This window comes from Arachis stenosperma, chromosome 7 (genome assembly GCF_014773155.1).
Source record: "Arachis stenosperma cultivar V10309 chromosome 7, arast.V10309.gnm1.PFL2, whole genome shotgun sequence".
Classification (NCBI taxonomy): domain Eukaryota; kingdom Viridiplantae; phylum Streptophyta; class Magnoliopsida; order Fabales; family Fabaceae; genus Arachis; species Arachis stenosperma.
The window spans coordinates 91,223,206-91,250,292 of record NC_080383.1 but is presented as its reverse complement, the minus strand read 5'-3'; the positions used below and the strand labels follow the sequence as shown (position 1 = coordinate 91,250,292).

At 38.8% G+C, this 27,087-nt stretch overlaps 4 protein-coding genes across 5 annotated transcripts; 2 read left to right on the top strand and 2 right to left on the bottom strand.

The window, feature by feature from the left end:
- Nucleotides 1-4,935: 4,935 nt before the first annotated feature.
- Nucleotides 4,936-5,792, top strand: LOC130940141 (transcription factor bHLH18-like). Its single transcript, XM_057868189.1, has 3 exons — nt 4,936-5,211; nt 5,292-5,600; nt 5,673-5,792. Exons 1-3 carry the CDS (start codon nt 4,936-4,938, stop codon nt 5,790-5,792), a joined length of 705 nt encoding a protein of 234 aa, XP_057724172.1.
- A 795-nt stretch (nt 5,793-6,587) lies between these two features.
- LOC130941787 (BRAP2 RING ZnF UBP domain-containing protein 2) lies at nt 6,588-13,725 on the bottom strand. Of its 2 annotated transcripts, XM_057870377.1 has the most exons (12): nt 13,325-13,725; nt 9,296-9,714; nt 9,110-9,218; nt 8,919-9,033; nt 8,727-8,824; nt 8,383-8,489; nt 8,038-8,284; nt 7,902-7,955; nt 7,662-7,805; nt 7,468-7,532; nt 7,157-7,211; nt 6,588-7,001 (listed from the first exon to the last, which is right to left on the bottom strand). In XM_057870377.1, the coding sequence occupies exons 2-12, from the start codon at nt 9,607-9,609 to the stop codon at nt 6,858-6,860; spliced, it is 1,452 nt and encodes a 483-aa protein (XP_057726360.1). In that variant the 5' UTR covers nt 9,610-9,714; nt 13,325-13,725; the 3' UTR covers nt 6,588-6,857. The 2 variants fall into 2 exon arrangements, with proteins under 2 accessions (XP_057726360.1, XP_057726359.1); XM_057870376.1 differs by having other exon boundaries at nt 7,468-7,805.
- Nucleotides 13,726-14,587: 862 nt separating this feature from the next.
- On the bottom strand, nt 14,588-17,843 carry LOC130940149 (3-isopropylmalate dehydrogenase, chloroplastic). Its single transcript, XM_057868198.1, has 10 exons — nt 17,548-17,843; nt 17,212-17,453; nt 17,058-17,133; nt 16,867-16,955; nt 16,284-16,370; nt 15,844-15,960; nt 15,616-15,723; nt 15,417-15,470; nt 15,178-15,330; nt 14,588-15,046 (listed from the first exon to the last, which is right to left on the bottom strand). Exons 1-10 carry the CDS (start codon nt 17,765-17,767, stop codon nt 14,969-14,971), a joined length of 1,224 nt encoding a protein of 407 aa, XP_057724181.1. The 5' UTR covers nt 17,768-17,843; the 3' UTR covers nt 14,588-14,968.
- A 609-nt stretch (nt 17,844-18,452) lies between these two features.
- On the top strand, nt 18,453-20,345 carry LOC130940140 (uncharacterized). Its single transcript, XM_057868188.1, has one exon. The coding sequence runs from the start codon at nt 18,453-18,455 to the stop codon at nt 20,343-20,345; it is 1,893 nt and encodes a 630-aa protein (XP_057724171.1).
- The last annotated feature ends 6,742 nt before the right edge of the window (nt 20,346-27,087 follow it).

The window sequence follows — 27,087 nt, the reverse complement described above, 5'->3', positions numbered from 1 at the left end:
ATGAGATATGAGATAAAAGAAGATAGAAGTATATGTTTTGGTTAACAAGAACAAATAAAAAGACAAGAGAAGCTACTTATCTCCTTGTTGACTCCTCAGTCCTCACCTCACAGGCTGTAAATTAAATATGCAGCCATTATTGAATGAATATTTCTTTTTTTTTTTTTAGTTTTAATCACTACCTATATAGTGTATATATAATTTTTTTTGTGTGACCATTATTACTCTTGTCTACAAATCAAACTTACCATGCAATTGTTGTTATTCGTACATAGTGCAGTATTTATTTATAATATATTAAACAGAACTTAAAGTAGTTTTTCTAATCTTTTTTAATTTTTTATTATATTATGTCAATTTAAGTGGCTAATTATTATAAATTTATTTATTACTTATGTAATTGAATTATTTTTTAATATTTTTGTTTTTAATTGAATTATTTTTTAACTTTTTTTTTTAAATAAATACAATTCAAAACAATAAAAAAAATTGTTAGTTCTCATAATTTATCAAAAGACAATTAAAATCAACATAATTGTCTATTATATAATGAATCACTATAACCGATTACAAATAAATAATATCACCCATCACAACACGAATAATATAAATTTTAAATACAATTAATACCAACATAATTATCTATTATGTAATATTATAATGAATGATTATAACGACTACAAATATCATAGAACAACATAAATATTTGTATACCTAAATAATGCATATTTTTTATTTTAAAATATCCACTCATATTCGCTGTATAACTATTTTAACAAAAATTAAATTTTTATTTTTGTGATCTTATTACATAATATATTAAAAGAGATACCAAGAAAGTTGAGAATTATTCTCAAACATTTAACTTTATTTCATATTTTTTCACAATCCTAAGTTATAGTATAAAGAATGAACTATTATATTTTTATCTAAGATCGCTGGCATAGTCTAAATTCATTTTTTATACTATAATTTAGGTCTTTTTTATTTTTTTTTCTCATTCTTATGATATATTTTTTTAAGTTATCCAATAATTTTCATATTTTTTTATTCTTTACTTTTATAGAATACCATATGATTTCAATGTTAATATTATTTTTTTTAGTAAATATAAATTGAATAATAAAACACAATTCATCTTCTCCTTTTATACCCACTCTTTCTTATATTTACTATATAAGATTATAATTTAGGGTTTTTCTTCATTTTTTTTTCTTCCTCTCGACATCTATTTTTCTTTAGGTTACTCTATATTTTTTTATATTCACTTACTCTTTATTTTTATATAAGATACTATATTTCTTCAATGTTAATATTATTCCGCTTTAATAATATAAGTATAAATTAAATAATAAAATAATTTTTTTTCATTTCATATTCACTCTACTTCTTATATTTACTATATAATTCACTTCACATTTTTTTATCTCCTCTCTTCACATAATCTCATATTATTTATTTATTTATTTTTTTACCAAAGATAGGAAGATTTGAACTCACGACCTCTTAAATAAGTAGAGACTATGCTATTTGAGCTATAACGCATATAATTTTATTCCTTTTTCTTTACTCTTACTAATATTTTAATAAGTATTTAAAGAATATAGTTGATGACTCTAACTCTTTTTTAGATTGGTAAATGTGTATATTAAGTGCTAAATACTTAAAACACTAGAATATATAGTGTCTTTTGTAGTTTCTTTTTTTTATTTTTAATCTAATTGTATTTATTAGATATATATATATATATATATATATATATATATATATATATATATATATATATCACTTTTTTTCCCTTTTAACAATTCATAATTTTTAGTATCATTTAATTGTAATCAGTGGTGAAGCTTAGTTCAGACAAGGGGTGCCCATGCCCCCCCCAACTTTTATAAAAATATTAGTAATACTTTTTCAAAAGATAAAAAAATAATTCAATTGGCTTACATACTTTACTATGATTTAAAGTACCTAATAAGTTCAATAAACAACACTCTCTCTACCTTTAAGTTCAAATATAAAAAATTACATATTTTTTATTTATTTAATTTAATATTATTTTATATTTTACTATTTATTTAATTTAATTTTTTATATAATAAAAAATAATAGAATATTCAATAAGTATTAATATTATTGTATTTGTATAAATTGATAAAAAATTCAATAAATATAATAAATTTTAATATTTGCCCTTCTAACTTCTTATTTACATATTCTATAGGATATATATTCCAATTTTTATATAAAATAATAATGAAAAATCAAAAAATTGATGCATTTTTTAAGAGGAAGGTTAATATTTAAGGAGAACATATAACTTTTACAATATCAACACCTTTAGATAGTTCTTCTACTTTAATGAATCACGAAGAAAGTGACATACAACATTCAAAAGTTCAAAAAGTTACATCGGATGAGTTTGACCTTAATTTTTTGGAACGAGACTCTGACAAACGGCTTTAAAATTTGGCAATATCATCCAAATCAGAGAGATGAGATTAGACGAACTTATCTTAAATGGGTCCATATCAAAAGCTTTTTGACAATTATTTTCTATATGGTCCCCCAAAATTTTGTTTCAAGTTCCGCCACTAGTTGTAATGTTATTAAAAATATATGATATTATTATGATTCATAAAAAATAAAATTAAAAAATTAAATATTAATTTTAACTATTGAAATATCATTTTGTATTTTATCTAAGAATTTTATATTTGTATGATAATATTTAATAAAAATATTATTTATACATTAAAATTAACTATTAATATATTAGTATATAAATATATATGGTTTAATTTATTAAAAAAAAAACTATACCAAAACAATATCTATTTTGCTTCTGCCCATAACGCGAGTCTAGATCTACTCATTGAATCATTTTACCCGGTACGTTTTGGAGATGGAAATCCTGATTTTCTCCACCCAAATAGTTTTGAAGATAAAAAGCAGTCAATTGAATGACAAGTGAGATAGCCTTGCACGGAATCTATATATATTATCTCACTCCTTCAATTAAAGTCGGTTTTGATGATACAAAAACGTCAAACTCTTTCAATTATTGCGGGACCATCTACTACTTAATCAATGAAACGAGGTACGGTTACAATAATTTACCATAAGAGATGTCACACATATAAATTTAAATTATTAAATCAATTGTTTTGTTTATGTGAGCAATAAGACACCCTTCACTAAAACACGCTCCGTTTTGCATACAAGTACACTGTACACGTGCTGAATTTGTTTGGTTAGTTTAATTTGAGTGATGAAAAATTGTAAAAGCAGCTCTTAAATGTATCCTACTCGCGTTGTTCTACTTTTCAGCAATCATTGTCCTCCTATGACAGTGATGTTCTTAAGTAAAACATTTATTAAATAAAGTAGCAACTTCAAGAAACATACATGCGTTGTACTTGAAATTTATTAGAGTTGTGAATTAATGGTTGAAGTTAATAAGGTGAAAAGAATGTGAGCTATGTACCATGCACCCTTTCCCTGTCCCTAAAGTAAATTATAACTCAGCAAGTAGCAACTATGTAGAAATTGTTAGATTAAGAAAGCCATAAAGAGGAAGGGACAAACCGTTAATTGCCCATCGCAATTTCAATTTCTTTTTTTTTTTTGTGTCTTACATTACACACACTCATACAGACTAGAAGTAGAAAGATTTCTATATTCCATTGGGCTGCAATTCTAATTATTTTTTGAAGTTAGTTTATTTTGGACAATGGTTTGGGGTCGGGTTGATACTCTGCCCAAATCTAAGCCACGTTAAATTCTTTGATCTGATGGGCCGACGGAGATGGCATTATATATTTTGTTTTTCTGTTTTAAAGTGATTGTGAGGGGCACAAAACCCTTAAGCCAATTGTGCATCCATGTTACTAATGGACCACCTTTAATTTAATTTGCTTTAAGCAAAATAATAAGGAATGAAGTACAAAGGCTGTTCCTATTAAGGAGCTAGCTAGCTTGGAAAGAATGAAATACAAAACTCATGCTAAAGCAAGCTCTATCTTATCCAAAAGTGGAAGTTAATATATTTTTACACAATTTAAATTATTTAATACTCGTTCTACATGCAGTTGTATATGTAGCGTTAGATTGTGAGGCAAGAAAAGGAAACTCAAGTGAGGGACGAGAAAGTTGATATAATTCGAATTAAGTTAATAAAATAAGGGTAATGCTAGGTAATTAATAATTTTTTGAACAACATCTCCAAAATATCCACCTAAATCTTAATAATAGAATAACCTCTAATACCATGTCATGATACTACTCGTTCCAAAAGTTTCAGCTGATGGGAAAATGTAACACTATTGATTATATCTCTAATACTCTCTAAACCTCCATTGTACACATTGTACAAATATTCTATTAGCTCCTCATACTTTCCCAATAATTAATAATCTAAGATCTACACTCTACATCAGTTAGTGTGTTGTGTATACAATAATCATGTGACATGTCTTGCAGCACTCTGCACTCTGCATGCAAAGAAGGAGCGTTTTGGTGTGAATTATATTGCAGATGGCGGAAGCAAAGTCGATAGACGACAAGCGTTTTCATCCAAAGTAAAAGGAGGAAATTAAAGCGATGATGGAATCAATGAAAAAGTGATGTACGGGTTTTCAAACCCCTCTATATATCTAATATCTTCCTTTTCGTACCTCCTCTACAGTCACTTTTGGATCAATAATATATTGTATGATTTTCTTATCCCGTTTCATATCCTTAGAATGATCACGATATGTCGTTGCTTTTAAGTGCCGGAGAAGGACAGAAAACGAAAATGCAACATGTGTATATGTCCCTACTCCATTCATGGATCATGTGAAATACTTGACATACACGCATCTCTAGTTAGCTGCGCCTGCTAGTAATATAACAAACTTAAATTGGTTGTTTTTGGAATTTATTTATTAGAAAATGGATGATCAAGTGAATGAATGCCTTTGCCGCACCAACAACTTTGATGAAGATTACCTCCTGAGAGAGACCCTCCAACAGCCGCAACAAAGCAGCCAGACGGCCATCGGAAATAGGGCAACAAGTTCTTATATACTGTCTTTCGATAAATCGGCAAGTAAGAGGAGAAGAAGCGCTTCAGAGACGGCGGATCACATAATGTCAGAGAGGAACAGGAGACAGGAACTCTCTAGAAAGTTCATTGCACTTTCCGCAACTATACCTGGCTTGAAGAAGGTCACCTCTGATCTATCATCATCACTCTTCTAGTTATATCTATCAATGCATGTAATTGTGATTTATTTATTATTATGTAGACGGAGAAGGCGCACGTACTTGAAGAAGCCATAAAGTACGTGAAAGAACTAGAAGAGCGTGTGAAGGTGCTAGAAGAAGATGGCGAGATAAGCATAACGAGATCTCATGTGTGCGAGTGCGGCCACGAGACACTTCCAGAAGTTGAAGCAAGAGTATTGGGGAAGCAAGTGCTCATCAAAATTCATTGTGCCACTCAATGCGGCATTCTCATCCAAATATTCTCCCAACTTCAACTCCTTCATCTTTCCATTTCCAGCAGTAACGTCTTGCCATTTGGGAACACTCTTGACATCACCATTATTGCTCACGTAGGTAAATCCACAATTCTATATTCTCTTCTCTTCATTACTCACATTCACAACTACTCCATCGTTCTACAGATGGGTCACAAATGCAGCTTCATAGTGAAGGATCTAGTCAGAAACCTCAGACAAGTGGCTATGCTCAAAGAAGAAGAATGTCAGAACCTACCAAATATACCAACCAAGGTCACTCATTAAGACTACATCTCATGTATGAATTTTATTTTAAGTTATTCAGTATAACTGAAATTCATATGCTTCGACTCTTGGAGTAACGTCACTCTTGTCTACATTCTTTGACCTCATAGCTGTATTTCCCTGTATACAAATAATAACATTACTTCCAACATTTTCTTTTCTTGTTTGAGTCAACACTAATAAATATTTTATTTTTATTTACTAAAAATGTTGATCTAATCCCCTAACATTTTACTCTTCTCTTCACAATTAATATCATGTCTTTTGTATACGATATGATATGACGGCGAATATTTTTCTTTACTCTCTAGCCAGTAGCAACACTGTGTCAGAAAAAAAAAATAATAAATAAAGACAATAAAACATTTTGGGAAACAAGCTTCACTATTGGTCAAAAGGTGAACAAATCCATGTATCGTGAATGTATCATCTCGTTTTACTTAATTTATACGTGAAAGATAATATATACAAATAGAACTGAAAGCGATCCGAGTTGCTCGACTTATGAATGGCATTAACGTGTTCATGCATTACATAATACACTAAACTGTGATGGTAATCTCGAACGACATTTCTTCAATTGAATATTATCTCTCCACTCAGCTTCCATTTCATGTGACTTGCTAGTTTTACATTTTATCCTTAGTAGTCAAGTCAAACAGTTACGTAACATTGAACTCAATCAACAGTGTCAAATAATAATAATAATAATAATAATAATAATAATAATAAAAACTCATTAACTTAATCAACTAACAATTAATCTGTTTTTTTTTTATCAACTTGCGCAATATGTATCCGTCATAAAATTTATCTGCAATTTTATTGACTTTGCCATACCTTCGTTGACATGATTTGTTGTTTGTTTGCGTTTTTATGGCATTATTCCAATATTAGTACTCTCTATTTACAGAACTGAATAGATTCAAGATATACACCACAGTTCGAAACAACAAAATTTCAGGTTGAAACATCTATACTAATGGATCCATATGCACAATTTTTATGAACATAACACGAATGATTCAAATCAGTGTGAGGACTTTAGCCGGATGATTCTTGTATTTATGGATTTTTGCCAACCTGAGAGTTATTAGTTGACGAGGATTCCTTTGATGAGGCAGACACAAGCCCATCTTTGATTTCGTTATGCTCAGGCAACTGTTGTTCCGGCTTCGCATCATCTAGACAAGTCATGAGATATCTAAGCTGCAGAGTTTAAGACAGTATCAAATAGCCGATCCATTTGTGTTGTATAATAAGCATAAGTATGTCACCCCTTATAAATATTAAATAACTACTGTACAAGTTTAACTCTCACATCAACCAATATAAAAATATATTAAGGAAAACGGTATTTTAACCTGCTCTTCCAGGCTTGCTACTCTCTCCTCCGACAGTTTTAAGAATTTTCTTTCCCTGGAAATAAGTCACACCATACAGTTTTCAGACCTTTGGACCAAATTTCCAACCACTCAAGCTCAAGTAATAGGCATCAGTAGCACCAGAATTACATAATCGAAATTGCTAAAATTGCCAAACAAACATGAAAGCAGCAATTATGGACATTTGATTTAATCAAGGAATCCTCATACTAAATAAGTAGTACATAAAGTTTAACTATTTTACAAAGAACACATCAGCCATAAGAAAGATATAAAAGATAAAACAATACCTCTCCTCAATCTCAAGCAACTTTGCTTTCCAAGCATCCTCATTTTTAACAAGATTCTCATTAAGCTGCAGACACAAAACACACAAACATTTGCAATACAATTTCCTGTCCTTATGATATATTAATGAGGTCCTGTGATTATGGAATGGGAATTTTTCATAAGAAATTCTTAACAATGGATTACAACTTATTACCTCCTCCAGAAATTTCTTCTCTTTGTTACATCTGTCAATCTTGGCCTGAATCTTCTGCTGTTTAAGACTGACGGCCTTCTGAACAGCTTTAGAGATTTTGGTCTCAGTTTCTTCTTTTACCTCTTGTAACAACGACTCAAAATACTACAATTAACACATAGAAAAGTGAGCAATTCGGGTATGTTGGACATGATGCAGCCTCAGCAGATTCACTGCAACTGACTACTAGAATCCACTTACAGATTTTTGGTTTTCAAGTTGAGTAGCAAGCAATTCATTGTACTCATTGACAATCTGCAAATGTAAAAAATAAAATTAAACTTGCAGAAGAAGCCAAGATTTCAGAAAAATAATTTGACTAGTTTTGCAACATTACTGCTTCAACTTTACTATTAAGTAACGCCTCGCTCATAGAATTATCTTCACAGCTGCAACTTCCACACCCATTCTCTGCATGAACACAGTGAGTGTTCAGCTCAACCAACTTCCCATCGGTTTTGGACTGAATAAGTCTATGAACATAGTTGTCTCCCGCAAAATCCCACACACGCTTAGTTTCCACGTCTAGGGCATAGCAATGCTGTGTCTCTTTCCAGTGCATGATGGCATGTCCTGCTTTATATCTGAGACACCATTGTCTCAGGAATAAGATACATATGGCTGGGATACATTCAGCAAAGAAGCAGTATAAAAAACAAGGGTTGAAGACAAATTCCCTCACCTTCCACAGCCAACAAATCCGCATATGACACATATCCAAAGGTTCTCAGTGGTCCGACAAACAGAACATATCGATTTTTCAGCTTGCTGTTGGCAATAGCGGCACACCTGAATAAAATAGCGGGAAATTACTAAGCAGACAAGTACAGAGATTCAATAACTAGCACTACATCAAACTTATTTAGACATGCTAGCTAAATTAATGAAAAGTCCGAAAAGAACAATGAATTCAAACACCCAACAAGGCAAGCACGCAAAATAGTTCAAACAGCACAGTCAAGTGTACGCTATGTACATGTTAATAAATGTGAGGCACAGAAAAAGATTGGCTCTGGAGGGACTTACAGGACAAGAAGAATCAGCCCATTTTGATATGCACGAACAATGAAAAGAATGATTACATATAGTGGTGAGAATTCCACTGGTGTCTTGATCTAACCGCTCTGCAGACAACACAAAACATGGATGGAGTCATAGATGGTGATGGATAATATAATAGTGAGAGTGGGCAATGCATATCTAAAGGGGAGGTTTTACCAAGGCAAACTGGACATGTGGGCTGTTCAGTGGAGGTAGCATTGGATGGTTGGGCATGTTCAATGGAACCAGTGTACTGCACATCCAACGTGAAAAGAACACGGCAAACCTCAACCTACAATTGAAATAAGAAGAACAAGTAAGAGGCAGTGAGAGAGGCAGCTAATGGAGAAAAGAGAATGGATAAGGACCTCCAGAGAGGAGAAACGGCGGCCATTGTAATGCTTGAAGAAGCTGTCGGTGGAGTCTTGATCGTCGAAGCGGATCAAAACGCTGTACTGATCTTCCGTTCCATCCATTCTGAAACAAGAAGGAAAGAAAGTGAGAGAGAGATCAGTGAAGGGAAGAACAGAAGGGGTAAGGAGGGAGGGTAGTACCTGACAATGCGCATCTCAAGGATGTGGTGAAGGAAGGAACCACAGAACTGGCAGAAGTCGGCGTAGGTCATGTGATTGGGGACGCCGACGACGCAGACGAGGGGTTTGCGTCCAAAAGGGAGGGTAGAAGGGGAATCTTGGTCGGGGAAGAGATGCATGAGGCCGCGGGTCTCCTCGATCCTAGGGTTTCCGGAGGAGAAGTTGAAGACGGAGGTGGAGAATGATGAAGGCTCCTCGTTGGGGATTGGAATTGGAATTGGAATTGGGATTGGCGGTGATGAAACGGCAGTGCTGGAACGCCAGCTAGTAGACATGGCTACACCTAATATTCAACCCTTCTCGCGCACACACGTCTCTTAATCTTAATCACCTTTCCCTCCTGCTCCTGCTCCTCCTCTCCTCCTTCACTCCCCGCTTTCCTAAAAAGTAAATAATATACTCTTCAATTCACTATTCTACAACTCAATGTTTCCATAAATCATAATCCATTTCTTTTTCCTTTAAAAAAATTCAAAGGAAAACAAAGCCCATCTATATCTAATAACTGATTTTTGTTTTTTAAAAAAACTTTTTTGAGTTTAAATAGTTCAGTTTCATAGTAATTTTTCGGGATTAAGCTTGCTTTCAGCTAGAACAAAACCTGCGATTTTTCATTTCGGTGTTTATTATTATTTTTTAAATTGTTAAAAGTTAAGTAAAAACTCAGGTGCAGTGGACTAAAGTTGATATCTGAGAGTCATTAGATAATTTGACGAATAAATGACCATTTGTACCCATGAAAGATGAAAACGCTGACATTTGTACCCATGAAAGCTCGAAACTAATCTTGTACCCATGATAGATGCTGTCCGTGTGACAAAAGTGCCCTGGCTTGGATCTGAGCTTGGTTCGTGGGTTTCCGAACCTACGTGGCACTCCTAACCTCCTCCCCCCCAATCTGAGCCAACCATTCACCATCATCATCTTCATCTTCATCTTCTTCACCATCACCATCACCATAACCTCCATAACCTCCATCACCATCACCTCAGCACCGTCACAGCCACCTCCCTTCACCACAACCTCCGGCGACAACGACTTTAAATCGAATCAGCAGCAGTAGCGGCATTAGCCGCACCAACAGCTTCCCGCAACAACAATGCCATCGAACAACTTACAAAGGTATTGACATAACCCTAATGCAATAATGTCTCAAAATTCTCAATCAACCATGAAAATAGAACGGTAACAATGAGGGTTTTGGAATAAGGATAACTTACTAAAACTTGAAAAGAACAGAGGAATGAAGCGGCAGCAGTATTAGCTTCGTTTAAGCACAAACAACCCCACGGCCACCACCACAGCAGCAGCGATTTCAGCACACAAGAGAGGAATCAGAAACAGAGACAAGGCTGAGCAACAAACGGAGACAGTGGTTTCGGCAACAGCGGCGGCGACTCCCGCTAGTGACGACAACGAGCTCCCGTGATGATGACGGCGACTGGGTGTGGCAGTGGTGACAGGATCGGCTTTCCCTCTCTCTCTCATCTTCGCGCACTTTCTCTCCCTTTTCGAAGCTCGACAGTGACGCATAGTGAGGCGCGATGACGGCCCTAGCTCGATGGTGGCTGGACAGTGGCGGAGCACGACGGCTCCTCTTCCCCCTTGCGGCGTCTCTGGCTCGCGATGGTGGTGGTGCGCGACGGTGGCTGGTGACGGCGCGATACCCCCTCTCTCGGATCTCTTCTCGTGCTCTCTCCTCACTCTCTGAATCTCTCGTTTCTCTGCTCTCTTATTTCCTCTGTTAGTGTTAGTGTGTATGTCATGTGTTTTTGTCGCCGGAGGTTGTGGTGAAGGGAGGTGGCTGTGGCGGTGCTGAGTGATGGTGATGGAGGTTATGGTGATGGTGATGGTGATGGTGAAGAAGATGAAGATGAAGATGGTGAATGGTTGGCTCAGATTGGGAGGGAGGAGGTTGGGAGTGCCACGTAGGTTCGGAAACCCACGAACCAAGCTCAGATCCAAGTCAGGGCACTTTTGTCACACGGACAGCATCTATCATGGGTACAAGATTAGTTTCGAGCTTTTATGGGTACAAATGTCAGCGTTTTCATCTCTCATGGGTACAAATGGTCATTTATTCATAATTTGACTGAATTAACTAAATTTTCATCTACACTCTCACATATCAACTTCACATGAATTCGACTTCACCTCAGTTTTCACCTAAAAGTTATTGGTTTTTCTTTTTGTTGAGGGACACAGCCGATTTACTCAACATTTTGAATTAAGACCTAGTCAACCTAATCTTTAATATTTAGTAATAAGATTAAGAATCCAATAGAAAATAAACTTTAGTAGAAAAAAATATTAAGAGTTTGTTATAGATGACTCATACACTCATTATTCAAACCAAAATTCTAAAAACCGGATCGATCATCAAATCATTTTAGTTATTGGTTCATTAGTTTATTGGTCCAACCAGTCTAACCGTGGTTCAATAAAAAAAACTGTTTTATAATAAAATAATAAATAAATTATAAATAAACATTCTAAATATCTTTCAAATTTCAAATTTAAAACCTTCCGTAAAATTCCACTAACTAAATGTAATTAATCATCAAAATATGCAATAACTTGCTGCAAATTTGTTGACAATTTATATAATTATACTTCCATTAAAAATAGTTAGATTGAATTAAAATACACAAGTTAAAGATAGAGAATATAATTTTAATGTAACTAAGTCAAAAAGTAAAACAAAAAAATGATAGTGTTGCACAATAAACACACAACAGAGCTCGAAACATACACACAACACAACAGAGGCTGAAACAAAAACTCAACAAAGCCTGAAACAAAAAGAATCCAAAACGGAGGACAGGGACAGTGCAACAAACAATGAAAACAGAATTTTGTTTATATAACAAAACAATCAAAACATGAATCATACAATCACTAATTGCAAATTTTCTCTTCATAAGAACAGAACAATGAAAACGTGAAGCATATAATAAATCAAAAGATCACCAATTGCAAATCTTTTAATAAGAACAAAAGTTAGAATAGTGAAAAATGAAGAAAGATTAGTAGTTTTCAATCCAATTTTAACAAAGCTCATCACAATGATTAACAACAAAAAAAAGCAATGAAGGAACAGTGAATCAATAACATAGGCAGTGCAAATTCAAAAAACTTTAATAAAATTTAACTACAGAAACAGACAGTAAAGCAGTAATAGAGTTATCAATTTAAAATTTATCATTAAATACATTCAGTGAACAAAACCAATCAACCAAGTACTCACTGGGCATTTGAAAAAAAAAATCAAAAGAACATTTAAATCACAGCAAAAACAGAACAACAATAGGAACATTTAAAACAAAGCAACCCAAAAAATATCTAAAAATCACTATTGCTGAAAACAATGATTTGATCCGTGTATGCTCAAAGAATTAAAAGCTAAGCTTACAGGAAAGTGAAGAATACCAAAACCAAAGAACCTTAAATCACAGCTTAAATCAAGAACAGAAAATCACAACAAAAACAAAAAAAAATTAAAAGTAATAGAAGAACAACAGAACAACAACACAAGAACAATTAGCAAATTCACAATAACAGTTAAAATTTACCAGAAGAACACTAATGCAAGTGAAATCATCATGCTAATATGTTTTCTGCAAAGATGCTATTTGTGCAGCTAAAATTTCCTAATTACTAGGATCCAATTATTCTAATTTCACATGCAATCAACTTAGTAAGTTTCTAAAAGCTAGAAATTATAAAATCAACCAAATATGGTTAAAGCATTTCATCAAACATGTTGAGTGTGGTAAAATTTAAACAAAATAACAAAATTCAAAGCTTAATATCAATGTGATAGAGAAGAGATCATAACTATTGTAACTTTAATTCAGTCTATGAAATAACCCAAACCACTACCAAATCAAATAGTTACTTATTATAATAGAAATCAGAAGTTGCAGAGTTTGAAGCAGAGTATTGGTGTTGTTTGAGTGTATTGTCTGGTGGCAGGTTTAGGGAACTCACGGCGGCGACAAAAGAGAGCAGTTCGACGGCTAGGTGAAGCGCGCGGGTTGGTCGCAGTGTTTGAAGCAGAGCAACGTGGCTTCCAGACGAACACGAATGCGATCTCGAACGGTGAACGGCGAGTGAACGCGAACAGTGAACGCCGAAGAACGCGAACGAAGACGACAGCTGAACGAAGACGCGAACGTGAACGGCAAACAAACGGCGACGGAAGCGCGGCTGAGCAGACAAAGACGACGGACACCGATCTCGAGGAAGCAGCCGCGATCGGTGACAGCGAACAGGGGTTGAAGACTTCGATCACGAGGGAAGCTAGATAGACAGACGGATGGCGAACTTTGAGTGAGACGGACGCGGCAGTATGCCACTCCTGGGGTTGTGTGATTTGATTTCTTTCTGAATGAAAGAAAAAAGGGGGAGAGGGAGAAAGAAACGAAGGAGCTTCCGTTTTTGTGTAAACCGGGCGGGTTCCGGTTCGGTCCAACCAATCGGTTCTTATCCGGTTCAACGATTTTTTACCGGTTTTTTAAATGACAGTTTTACATACCTGATTGGACTGCTAATGTTGTCGGTTTGCAGTTGAATCGGTCTGATTAGTCAGTCCAATCCGATTTCCAGAACATTCATTCAAACTTTCACCTCTTATTTATAGTCATTCACATCCGTTAATTAACGATTAAATTTAATCAAAATTCAAATAGAGTGTCCAAAACATTCATTACAAATATCTAACATACCATATTTTTTAGATACTTCTAGATTATTCTACACTCCTCTTTATATTTTTATATACATTCATCTTCTTCTAAAATATTCTATAACTTTTCATAGTCTTTTAGAATCTTCTAAAATATTTCAAGATCTTTTAAGACATTTTAAAATATTCCAAAACCATCTAAAACAATCTCAAAGACGCTAGAATATTATACAAATACGGTTAAATATAACATTTTAAAATTTATTGTGACATATTGCCTGATAGAGTATGTTCTCGCTTTTATATTCTACAAAGGGCCTAAACCAAAATTTTATTTTGTTTTAAAAAATATGAACAGATTGAATTTGAAAACCTTGTTAAAATAATTAATAAAAAAAAAAACTGAACTTTCATTCACTATTAGTTAATATCAAAAACAATAAAAGTTAGGAGAAGGATGGTGAGAGATGTTCCAGACGAATCGGCTACTGCTACTGCTACTCTCTTACATTGATGAGAATTATCAATGGAGGTGCTGTAATTTAAGATATCAACTATGTATGGTATTTGCAGCATAGGATCTATCCGCCAAACATGAAATTATCATTTAAGAAATAAGATACTTTTAACTTTCGCATATTGGCTTGTAATTGTTACAAGTAAATGAAGCCTCGGATTTCAAAAAAGAAAATAAAATACCGCTAATTATATCATCGTTACAAGCAGTTTCCAACGACTAATCATATGGGTAAAGAAAAAGGAAAATTGCCACTTTTCAGATAAAGCACATATAGAATGGGTAGGATATGAAACCAAAACACATAATGTAGGAGAAAGCCAAAACTCTGGAATAGACAAATTCTTTCGGCTTTGATAGTCATTTATCACCCACCAGAAAATAGAGATCTCCGAGCCAAAGCAGGTACTGAAATGAACTGGTCTATATATCAAACTGCAGCAGCAGGAATATGTGATTCTACTGACTTCAGTATCTCTTCACCAACTTGTTTGCATCCAACCAGCTTCTGCATAACACAATCCAAACATCAAGTTAGTCACCAAGGAGAAATTCCCTGTAGTGAAGTTTCATTTGCTTCCATGTCCATTTTCGTTATATAGTGTCAAGTGTTCAAAATAATAAAACAGAGATGCATACTGTTCCAGCAGAATATATGTCCGCAGTTCGAAATCCCCTGTTCAAAGTGTCCAGAACTGCTTTCTCTATTCTTTCAGCAGCCCTTTCTTCTCCAAGGCCATATTTCAAAAGCATAGCAGCACTAAGAACAGTAGCAAATGGGTTTGCCTTGTCCTGCATATAAATAATTATCGTGGTAGCAACTTAGTATCTGTGTTACATGAAGGGAAATGAACAACGTGAGTGTACCGGAAACCAACCTGTCCAGCAATATCAGGTGCAGAACCATGTATAGGTTCAAAAAGTCCAGGTCCCTGCTCCAACAAAAATCCAGTAAACTCAAGTTGAAGTGGAAATGTTAACTTGCTCAAAAAATAGTCCAAAGAATTGCAAGATAAACTCAAGAAACATGCTCATCATCATCTATATTCTAATTCATTAAGAATACTCTTTTCATACCGAAGCACCAATGCTAGCAGAAGGAAGCATCCCAATGCTTCCAGTAATCATTGAAGCCTCATCTGATAATATATCGCCAAATATGTTGTTTGTTAAAACTGTGTCAAACTGCAAGATTCAGAATGAGATATTATAACCCCTACATTTATACATATTTCTTTTGTAAATATAACATTGCATTACAAATAAATGAAATACAGATTATGCTAACTTGTTCCAGAAACAAACCTGCTTCGGGTAGCGAACCAGTTGCATTGCGGCATTATCAACATACATGTGTGTGAGTTCGACATCAGGATATTCCAGTGCTAGTTCTGTAACTATTTTCCTCCAGAGCATTGATGCCTGAAGATTTAAAATATAATTATATTGTCAAATCTATCTCTTATGGCTTAGAAATATTAAATATACCATCAGAACTCAAGGCAAGTGACTTATACTTATTTGTCAAGGTTTCTGGGCCATATAACATAAACAGATTGTTAAAAGATGACAAATGATACAATCTTCCGGATTTCAAGTATAAGCAAGTTATGGCATGCAGCTTACCAATGTAAGAAAATGTAGATCATCTTAAAATACTCAGTATATCAAACCAGACTCAAGAAGCCATGGACATTTCACAAAATTTTGCGGTAAGTGTTACGGCTAAAACCAGCACCACATACCTCTAATACATTGGCTTTGTCAACAGAACAAAGTTTTCCACGCCGCTTCCGAGCAATCTCAAATGCCAGACGAGCTATCCGATCAATCTGTCATATATATTGATGATCATGATCATTAATTAATTAGAGGATCATAGATCCATTGAGAATGTACAAAATAGTTATAGAGACAAGAAAGGAACAACTTCTCACCATAAGAAAACTACAAGCTACTTCAGAGCAAACCAAGAAAAAAAAAAGTGAAAACTATAAGCAACACATTAACTTAGATGTCCCTTCCACACAATCTTTTTTCCATCCTTCTTTATGAAAAATAATCTCACATCAAACAATTGTGAATGTTCTGAATCATTGGATATATTTTTCACAACATGTGTTGGCTCAATCGACTATTCTGAATCACTGTATAATAATAAAATCTGTAATCAAATAGTGCACATGAATTCTCTTCCACTTAAGTATTCAACCAAGGTCAACAACCTTGACAAATTCTATTGCAACCATAGCTTTTGTTTATATTTCACTCGCAAATCACAAGCAAGTTATAATTCATGCAGAGAAGCATGTCCAATTAGTAAGATACCTCATGAGCAGAGTAAATCTCAGTGTTAAATCCAGTCTCCTGGCCATTTTCATTGGTCCCAAAGCCCCTGGGTTTTCCAAAATATATACCTGAATAAGCAGAGAGCACGGACAAGAAGATTTAACCCTAAGAATCAGGGGACAGCAACTAGAAATTGAGTATAATGAGTGGGGAAGCGAAGGAGGACTAACCGCCAGTGAGTTCCCTCACAACCATGAGATCAACACCTTCAGCAACCTCTTTCTTAAGGGTTGAAGCATCCACCAACTAGAGGATAACCAGCACAAATTAAAAGGCATGCAGATTATTTCCATGTGAGAAGAAGCAGCAAGAGCTGATTAGTACCTGTGGGAAGACAGTGGCTGGTCTGAGATTTGCAAAAACTTGAAGGCCAGACCGGAGCTGAAGCAACCCAGTCTCTGGCTTCAGATGTTTCTCGTTTTTATCCCATTTATAGCCTCCAATGGCACCAAGAAGAACAGCATCGGATTGCTTCGAAACAGCAAGGGTCTCGTCGGGCATGGGGACTCCGGTGGCGTCCAATGCAGCGCCACCCAGAAGCATCTCTCGGAACTCGTATGTGATCCCTGACGCAATAAGGGGGAGAAAGTTGGGAAAATTGTGGGATTTTGAAGAGTGAAAGACCGGATGAAGTTGGGAAAAGGGAAATGGGGAGGATACCTTCGAAGGAGCCGGCGAGGACAAGAACGTCTTTTGCGACGGAAATGACTTCGGGGCCGATGCCGTCGCCGGGGAGGAGGGTGATGGTGTAGGAGCGTTTGGAAGGAGGAGCGGCGGCTGCAGAACACCTTACGGAAGCAGGCCTTGAGGAGGTGGATGAGAAGCGATTGAAGTGCGTGAGGGGCTTCGGAGGATGGAACAACTGCAGAGAACGCGCCATTATTTTTCTGGGTTTCGAGCTCGACTCTTCTCCCACACTCTTTAGTCTTCAGCTCATTGGACAATGGCCGACGCCTCCGCACCAACCTTTTCTTATTATTTTTTTTAATTATTCTTGTTAATTTTTTTTTGGTGTCTTAATGTTTTTAATTTTGTGGTTTATTATTATTATTTTAAATTTAGGAATGAGACTCAAATTCGCGATCACAGATAAATATAAAAAAATTATTCCATTTGAACTATAATTTGTTGGCTAATTTTGTAATTTACACATATATCAATCCTAGTGTATATATAGGGCAAAAAACCAGTATAAGCCAATGCCATCTCAAATTGACATATATAAGCCAAACTGAAAATCGTTTCAATAATGCGCAGGATCTTGTATATATATAATTCGAACCGATATGGTTCGAACTGCAAATGAAAGTAATTCGAACCGGGGCAGTTCGAATTACAAACTGAATTTTCTTCATAAATCGAACCAGGTCGGTTCGAACCTTGAGTGCACATAATTCGAACCAGGGAGGTTCGAATTATAGAGAGAAAGTGTAGCCTTAGTAATTCGAACCGAGCTGGTTCGAATTACACAAACCATAGTTCGAACCGGGCCGGTTCGAATTAGTGGGAGAGAGACCTCTATATAACCGTTCTAAACGTGAGTTGGTCTCATTAGATGGAGTATAATGGCTAGTGAGGAGAGTTTTGTTGTTCTGGTTCACCACAGAGGATCCATTAAGAGGAAAACTCGTTCCAGAGTGAAGTTCACAGATAAGGATCCTCTCTGTGTTGTCGTGAATCCAACGACAAGGTATGATGACCTTGTTAGATCAGTGCTGATGAAACTTGGCCTGGAAGGTGTGAAGCGGGTTAAGAAGTTTTTCTATCGCATTCCAGTCACGATCCAGCACGATACGGTGAAGTATGATTGTCTCACGATTGGTAGTGATGAGGACCTGCAAGTCATGTTTCTTTGTCGGAGGCAGTTTCCGGAGGTGAGGACACTAGAATTCCTGGCAAAGCTGGTTGATGTGGTATCCAGCTCAGGGGGTTCGAACCGGAATACCACCGATGTAGCCACGGCAGCTGGTTCCAGTTCCAGGGCTGTCGTGGCTTCTTCCTCCGTCCCAGTGTACGAGCCAACGGTCGAACTTGTCGCCTCCCCGTCTTTTGCTGTTGATCTGAATGACGGCGTAGGCGACGAGGTAGGATCCTTTGATATTCTGCCGAACGCCTTACAGGGCGTTCCACCGGTTGGCGTCGGAGACGGAGTCTTGGGTGATGCAGAGGAGGACGACGTCGAGCCGGATACGATTGAGGATGACAGCGTCGACGAGGTTGGAGCGAATGGGCCTGCTTTGGCGGGCGGTGGTTCTAGCTCTGGCACACAGCAGTATCCACCACATTTTTCCTCGTTGGACCTGGACGCCATGAGACACGAGGGGGTTTTAGGGCACGCTGTTGGATTCGGAGCTAGAGAGGCGGAAGGGACTGCTGGTCTGACAGAGTTCCAGGTTGGTCAGCAATTCCAGGATAAAGATGAGGCCCTGTTAAGCGTGAAGACTTACAGCATCCGGCGAGGGGTACAGTACAAGGTGGTGGAGTCAGATCACCGCCGGTATGTGGGCAAGTGTTCCGAGTTTGGGAATGGGTGCATATGGTTGATTCGACTGAGTCTTCGGAAGCGCAAGGGCATTTGGGAGGTCAAACGGTACAATGGACCTCACACTTGCCTGGCCACATCCATCTCGAGTGACCACAGGAGTTTGGATTATCATGTGATTTCGGCGTTCATTATGCCAATGGTTAGGGCTGACGCATCCGTGAGCATAAAGGTGCTCCTGAACACCACGGCAGCGCACTTTGGTTTTAGGCCGACTTACCGGAGGGTTTGGATGGCAAAGCAGAAGGCTATTGCCCTCATCTACGGTGACTGGGATGAGTCATACAACGACATACCTAGGTGGGTGTTGAGTGTCCAGCTGACGATGCCTGGTAGTGTTGCGGTCCTTAAGACGAGCCCGGTTCGAGTTGGAGGACAGGTGGACGAGTCTCAAGCGTACTTCCACAGACTTTTCTGGACTTTCCCGCCATGCATCGAGGCATTCCGTCATTGCAAGCCGTTAGTCAGCATTGACGGCACACATCTGTATGGGAAGTATGGGGAAACGTTGCTCATCGCGATTGCACAGGACGGGAACTCCAACATTCTACCTGTCGCATTCGCACTAGTAGAGGGTGAGAATGCGGAGTCCTGGACATTCTTTCTCTCGCACCTTCGACAGCACGTGACCCCGCAGCCCGGTCTGCTGGTTATATCGAACAGGCACAACGGCATCAAGGCTGCGCTTGAGGCCCCTGACGGCGGTTGGTTACCGCCATCTGCGTACCGTGCATTCTGCATACGACACGTAGCGGCTAATTTTGCCCTTACCTTCAAGGGCAAAGACGCTAGGAGGCTTCTAGTGAATGCGGCGTATGCGAAGACCGAGGTTGAATTTGATTACTGGTTTGATATTCTGCGATCTGAAGATCCGGTGATGTGTGAGTGGGCGAACCGGATTGATTACTCCTTGTAGACTCAGCATCGTGATGAGGGGCGGAGATTCGGTCACATGACGACGAACATCTCCGAGTGTGTGAACTCAATCCTCAAGGGGGTCAGAAATCTCGCTCCCTGTAGCATCCCTGGTGAAGGCAACATATGGTAGGCTTGCGGAACTCTTTGTTCGCAAGGGGAGAGAGGCTGAGGCCCAGATGGGAACCGGATAACAATTCAGTCAGCATTTGGTGAAGTGTATTGAGGCCAACTTGAAGACGGCCAGGTGCTTCACGGTGACGCTGTATGACCGGGATAACTCCGAGTTCACCGTAGCAGAGACCACTCCGACTGGTTCTTTCTCCTTGGGTACTTACAGAGTATCACTTGCCTCTCGGACATGTGACTGCGGGTACTTTTAGGCTCTTCATTTCCCGTGTCAGCACGCACTTGCATGCTGTGCCTACTCACGGGTCACCTGGACCTCTTACGTTCACAACGTCTATCAGATTAGCTCGGTGTTCAGTGTGTATCGGATAGGATTCACAGCTCCGATCCCGGAGGGCTTCTGGCCACCTTACGACGGGCCCACGGTGATTCCGGACCCTGACAAGAGGCGTGCAAGAGAGGGTCGTCCTAGCCTATGTCGCCAACCGGACACACCGGACTAGGATAGGGACGAATATGGATGAGGCAAATCCCAATCGGCCAAAGAGGTGCGGCCTATGTCGCCAACCCGGACACACACGACGTAGTTGCCCACAGGTTGGAGGATCGTCTCAGACAGGGCGCCATTAGTGCGCATGTTGTTAGTGTTAGTATTATTTACATTTAAGTTTTCCTGTTAGATGCAATGTTTAAGCACGTATGTAACTAGTTGATCTTTATACATTGTACTTTGATTGTTGCGAGTAGTAATGAATATGTTTTCTTTCATAATGAGTACTGCTGCATGTTCCGTAGATGCAAAATTTAATAAGTAAAAATAAACACTAAACTGTTTCATGATTGAATGATTCTAAATAGTCAATGTCCCACAACACAAATAACAAATAACATAGGTAAACAGACTATAACATAACAAGAAAAGTACATATCACTATCATACATGATTGAACGTTAGGGAACATAATACATGAAACGTGAATCATCTAAACAGATGCGAGCCAGTACCACAGCGACGGGCTACCTGTGCCTTCTGACCTTGGGGGATAAACGGCTCCTCATCCTCGATGTCATCCCCATCCTCCTGTGGGGCAGGCTGTGCAGGTGGCACAACATGCAGGGGTGCCGCCGACGGCCCTGCGACAGACTCTGATGCAGCGGTAAAAGCGAATGGAGGGGTACCTCCGAGACAGAACTGGTGACCAGCGGATGAGGATGGAGGCTCATTCAGATCAACATCTAACGGGGCCTGTGTGCCTGAGGTCTGACCACCACTGCGGGGAGTCACGTCCCCCTGCATGATGGCGGTGATCTCCTCTAGGAAGCGTGGACTCCCGAAGTCCCCAACAAGCGTGTCTGACCCAATAAAGTCTGACCACTGTGATCCCGAGATGCGCCAAGGTGTACCCCCTGCTCAGGCTGGTCATCGGCTGGCACACCAACGAAGTAATGTCCAAGAGGGCCCGATCCAAGTCCAGCGTCACCTGTGTCAGCCCCGTCACTGATAAACCCCATTTTTAGGGTTTATCTTATATTGAATTTAGGGTATTTTGATAACCTTTTCTCGCATTTAACCTATGAATTGGCATGGTTTTGTAATCTCTCCCGTATTTGTGCCTAAGTGTAAAAATATGCTTTTTAAGCCTTATTTTGATGAATTCTAGTTCTTCTTTGATTCCATAAGATGCCTTGATGTGTTTGCTAGTAATTCCAGGATTGAAATAGGCTAGGCATGGATCAAGGGAGCAAGGAAGAAAGCATGCAAGTGGAGAGAAGCACAAAAAGCCAAAGAATTGATCTAGGCCATGCACGCGCACGCGCACAAGGCGCTCGCGCGCACATTGCGAAACAAGCCTGGGACGCGCACGCACCTGTGCGCGCACGTCGATGACGGCACATGACCTCACTAATGCACAGTGCCTGGCGATTTGAGAGGGTTTCTGAACCATTTTTGGCGCCAATTGCTAAGGGAAAGGGATAAAAGGATGAAGGATTCTAGAGAGAGAAGCTCACTTCTCTCTTGAATTAGGATAGGTTTAGTTCTTAGATCTAGGTTAATCTTTGCTTTTTCTACTTCTATCCTCTTAATTCCTTGTTGTTACATTCATCTTCCTCTTCTTTTGTTGTAATTTTCTTTATGTGTTCTTATACTTTGTTGTAGATCCACTTTTGTTCCTTCCTTTCTCTTTCATTCAATTCAAGGTAAATCATAATAATTGTGTTCCTTTTGATTTGTGTTGTTAATTCCTTTCAATAATTGTTGTTAGATTTTGTTCTTGTTGTTGATTTACTATGTTTTCCTTTTATGCCTTCCAAGTTTGATGAATGCTTGGTTGGATTTTAGAGTAGGATTTTATACTCTTGGCTTGGAAGGTAACTTAGGAACCTCTTGAGTTATAATGTCCAGTGATTGATGATTGGGAGCCATTAACCCTAGTTCTCACTAATTGAATTAGTGGAGAGTTAGGACTTATGGACTAGGATTGATATAGCTCATTTGACTTTCCTTTACTACTAGTTAGAGGATGATTTAATGAGATTAATCTTTGCCAATTCTCATATTGTGATTAGTGATTAGGATAGAGATCCTTGACCACCAACCCTTGCCAAGACCTTTTTAGCCATTAGTTTACTTTCTTGCCATTTATCTTTCATGCTTCATATCAAAACCCCAAAATAACTCACAACCAATAACAAGATACTTTATTGTAAATCCTAGGGAGAACGACCCGAGGTTTAAATACTTCGGTTTATAAATTTTATGGGTTTGTACTAGTGACAAACAACTTTTTGTATGAAAGGATTATTGTTTGGTTTAGAAACTATACTTTACAACGAGATTTCATTAGTGAAATTCTAAACCGTCAAAAATCCAATAATCAAAATGGCGCCGTTGCCGGGGATTTGCAATGGTGTTATGTTATTGGTTATTGTACATATGTGAATATTGTAAATAGCTTGTCTTTTGCTTGTTTACTAGATTTTGTTAGTTTTATTTTTGCTTTTCCACCATGAATTCTCACTTTGGCTATGAGTTTGGTTCCAACTATGTTGTAGGAAATGAGAACTACAATGAGGATGTGTATCAAGGATGGGACAATCAAAGGTGGAAGGAGCCATATGCGTATGATTAATCTTCATGGCAACAACCTCCAACCATGCACTATGAAGAAGAGCCATTCTATGATGCATATCAATCCAATGGCTATGGTGAATTACCTTGTGACTTTCGAAAACCACCATCATATGCCTATGAATCTCATCCTCAACATGAACCTCAACCATACTCACAAGCCTCTCCATACCAAGCACCTTCCTATGATCCATATCCATCATATGACCAAACCCCCATACCATACTCTTATGACCATTATGAGCAAGAACCCTTAGAACCACCACAACCTTATCAAGATTACTCCCAAGAACCACCTCGATACACACAATCTCCACAACCTTACCAAGAAGAACCACCTTCCTATTATGAACCCTCTCTCCAAAATGATGAGCCTTCTTACCCACCACAAGCCCCAATAGACGATCCTCTCACTTTGTTACTTCAAGGACAAGAAGCCATGAAGCGGGATACACTTGAGTTTGTGACCAATTTGACCAAGGTGGTGCATACTCTAGCCCACAAATGCTTGAAGACTCAAGGCAATTCCGTAACCACATGTGAAAGATCGAAAGAAGAGCAAAGTATGAAGGAGAAATTGGAAAATTCGGTGGAAAAGGAGGAATCAAATTTTGTGTTGGACCAATTGGAGAAGCCTATGATCATTGAGGAAAAGGGAAAAGTGGTTGAAGATTTAGGAGATGTTGGAAGTCCATGGGAATGTAGCATCATGGAGCACTCTTCCAAGAAGCTTGATACTGATGTTAAGGAGGGTGCGCAACCTCCAAGGCATACCATCATTGGAGATTTGGAAGAAGCTTATCAAGAGATGGATTCAATCATGGATGAATTTCTCTCTACAATAGAATCCTCTCCCATTGGACATGAAGCTAAAATTATAAAAGAGTGTGCACAACCTCCCAAGGAAGACGGAAATGGCATGGTGTATATTGAAATTGAAGATTATGAAGAGTTTGATCAAGAGATGAATTCACTCATCCATGAATTTCTGTCCAAAATTGAATCACCTCCCATTGGGCAAGATGAAGTTCTTGAAGACAACACCAAGCCAAGTGGAAAAAGGGAAAAGGTTGAAATTGAAGAAGCTTGTGAAGAGGTGGAAATAACTAAAGAAGAGCCTAAAGAAGTAGACCTTGCATTGTCTAAGTGTGGGGAGGTCTCCCTTCCCAAAGCACCATCCATCATAAGATTCAAGTGGGTAAAACTCTTATCCCTAAGCTTCACTTTCCCACTTGAATATGGTTTAATCGAAAATGATGGTCAACTTAGAGCTCTTTATGGAATTAAGAATAGGAAAGAGTTGTGTAGTGGTTGGAAATTCGGTATAAAAATTATAAAGGCCAAGACTCTAAGGTATAGGAATGAGGATGGAACGGAATTCACCGTGTATGGGTCTAGAAGGAAGCATTGGTGGAATAAAGAGAATTCTATGTGTCAATCACCCTTATGTCAACCAACCACCCGACAAAATCATGAAACTCAACTAACGGACGGGTGTGAAGATAAGATATGGGATCCCGGTTCGCTATGCGAAGACCAACTATGGGGACTCATATCTTGGGTAGAACTTTGTCCAAGCTTGATGAAGACGGTTGGAAATTCTGTCAACCAATTGAGAAGCATGGATCCTTGGAGATTCAAGGATGAGTACAAACATAAACCACCATGACAATAAGCCTCTCAAAATGTCCAACTTAAGGACTTAAACTAAAAGTGCTAGGTGGGAGACACCCCACCATGGTAAACTCTTTCCACTCTCTTTTAAATTGGCTTAATAAGTGATTTGAGTTGCCATTGTAGGTAGATGTTTCATACAAATTTGTTTTTACAACTTAATTATTAGCTTAGTCACATGTATGTTGTGTTTAGTAGTAGATGAATAATATCAAGTTGCATTTTTTGTGAAGTGTATGATGGTTGATTGAATAAAGAGTTGTGAACAGTATGGGAAGCACCCAACAAAATTTTTCAAAAAAAAAAAAGGGGTGGACGCGCGCGCACCATGTACGCGCACGCGTCCCTGTGCGGATGCATCATCGCCCACGTACCCGAGAGTTGGGCCTCTCTTGGGCAAACATTATGCCCTGAGCCCAACCGGATCCACGCTGACGCGCACTACGTGCGTGCGCGCCGATTATGCGAACATGGAAGTTCGCGCGGACGCGCCCCTGCCGCGTCCGCGTCGATTTGCTGCTGCAAGATTCTGAGCCAAACCCCAGAGAGTTGAGCCAGCTCTGGGCCATCCTTAAGCCCTTGGCCCAACTCAACTCGCGCGAACGCGTACATGCCGCGTTCGCGTCCGTACGCCACGAGAAGAAAAGAACGCGAGCGCACGCATCGCGCTTGCGCGCCATATGGTAAACTGCCAAATATACGCGGACGCGTACATGCCGCGTGCGGGCAGGTCTAGTAGCGCAACCTCCAGGCCATTTTCCAGAGAGTTAGGCCTGATCTGGGCCAACTCTAAGCCCCTAGCCCAACTCCAAGCACGCGTGCGCGCATGGTACGCGCACGCGTCCTTGCCTATTTTGCTCATCCACGCTTAAGCGCGTTGTACGCGCACGCGTAGGTCCCTCGACTCTTCAATGCACGCGGACGCGCAAGGTGCGCGCTCGCGTCGATTCAAAAATGGGGATAACCCTAATACGCGAAGAGTGTTGCGCAGTCGCGCACTCATCTTCTTCCCCCTCTCAACCTCCATTTCCATCTTCTTCTCCCCCATAACCACCGCAGCTCCGCCATCGCCGCCGCCGCACGACCTACCTCCGTTCTTGACCATCAATTCTCTTCTCCTCTCATCACCACCCGTTCTCTCTCACCCCTCTCACCGTAACCACCCTCTCCGCCGCCACCCCGTCGTCACTGCCGGCGACTCTCTCTCTCTTCTCCCACCTCACATTCGCCTATCACTCTCCTCCTATCACCACTGCCAGCTTCTTCTACTTAGTTTCTTATCCCTCCGCAACACCACCGAACGGCCAAAACACCGCCGCCGACTGTCCTCACCGCCACCACCCACGGCGGCGCCACTTCCCTGAATCTGCTGCCGCCGCCCCTATCCTAGTCCACCTTCCCATTCCTCCCAGCTCCCAGGATGTCGGATAAAGGAAAGGCTATAGCCACTGCCACCTCTTCCAAGAAGAGAAAACACTCTACCCCCTTCATTCTCTCCATCTACAAGCATTATGCTAAGAATCCACTGAATGACGAAGAAAAAGAAAATCAGCAGTTACCTTCTACCGATCCAACTAAGTTTCCCAATCTCTACTGTGAGCTTCGATTTTCCAAATATCGAACAACAAAGCTAAATATTGAGAAGAAATTGCTCCTACCTAATGATGTGAGACGGTCGATTACTGGTCGGATCCTTGAGTTGGGCATAGATTTTGTTGATAGAGATTTGGGGGATATCAATATATCTTGGGTGAAGGAATTCTACTGCAACTTCTTCCATCCCACCTTGGATTCGGTTCAGGTGAGGGGT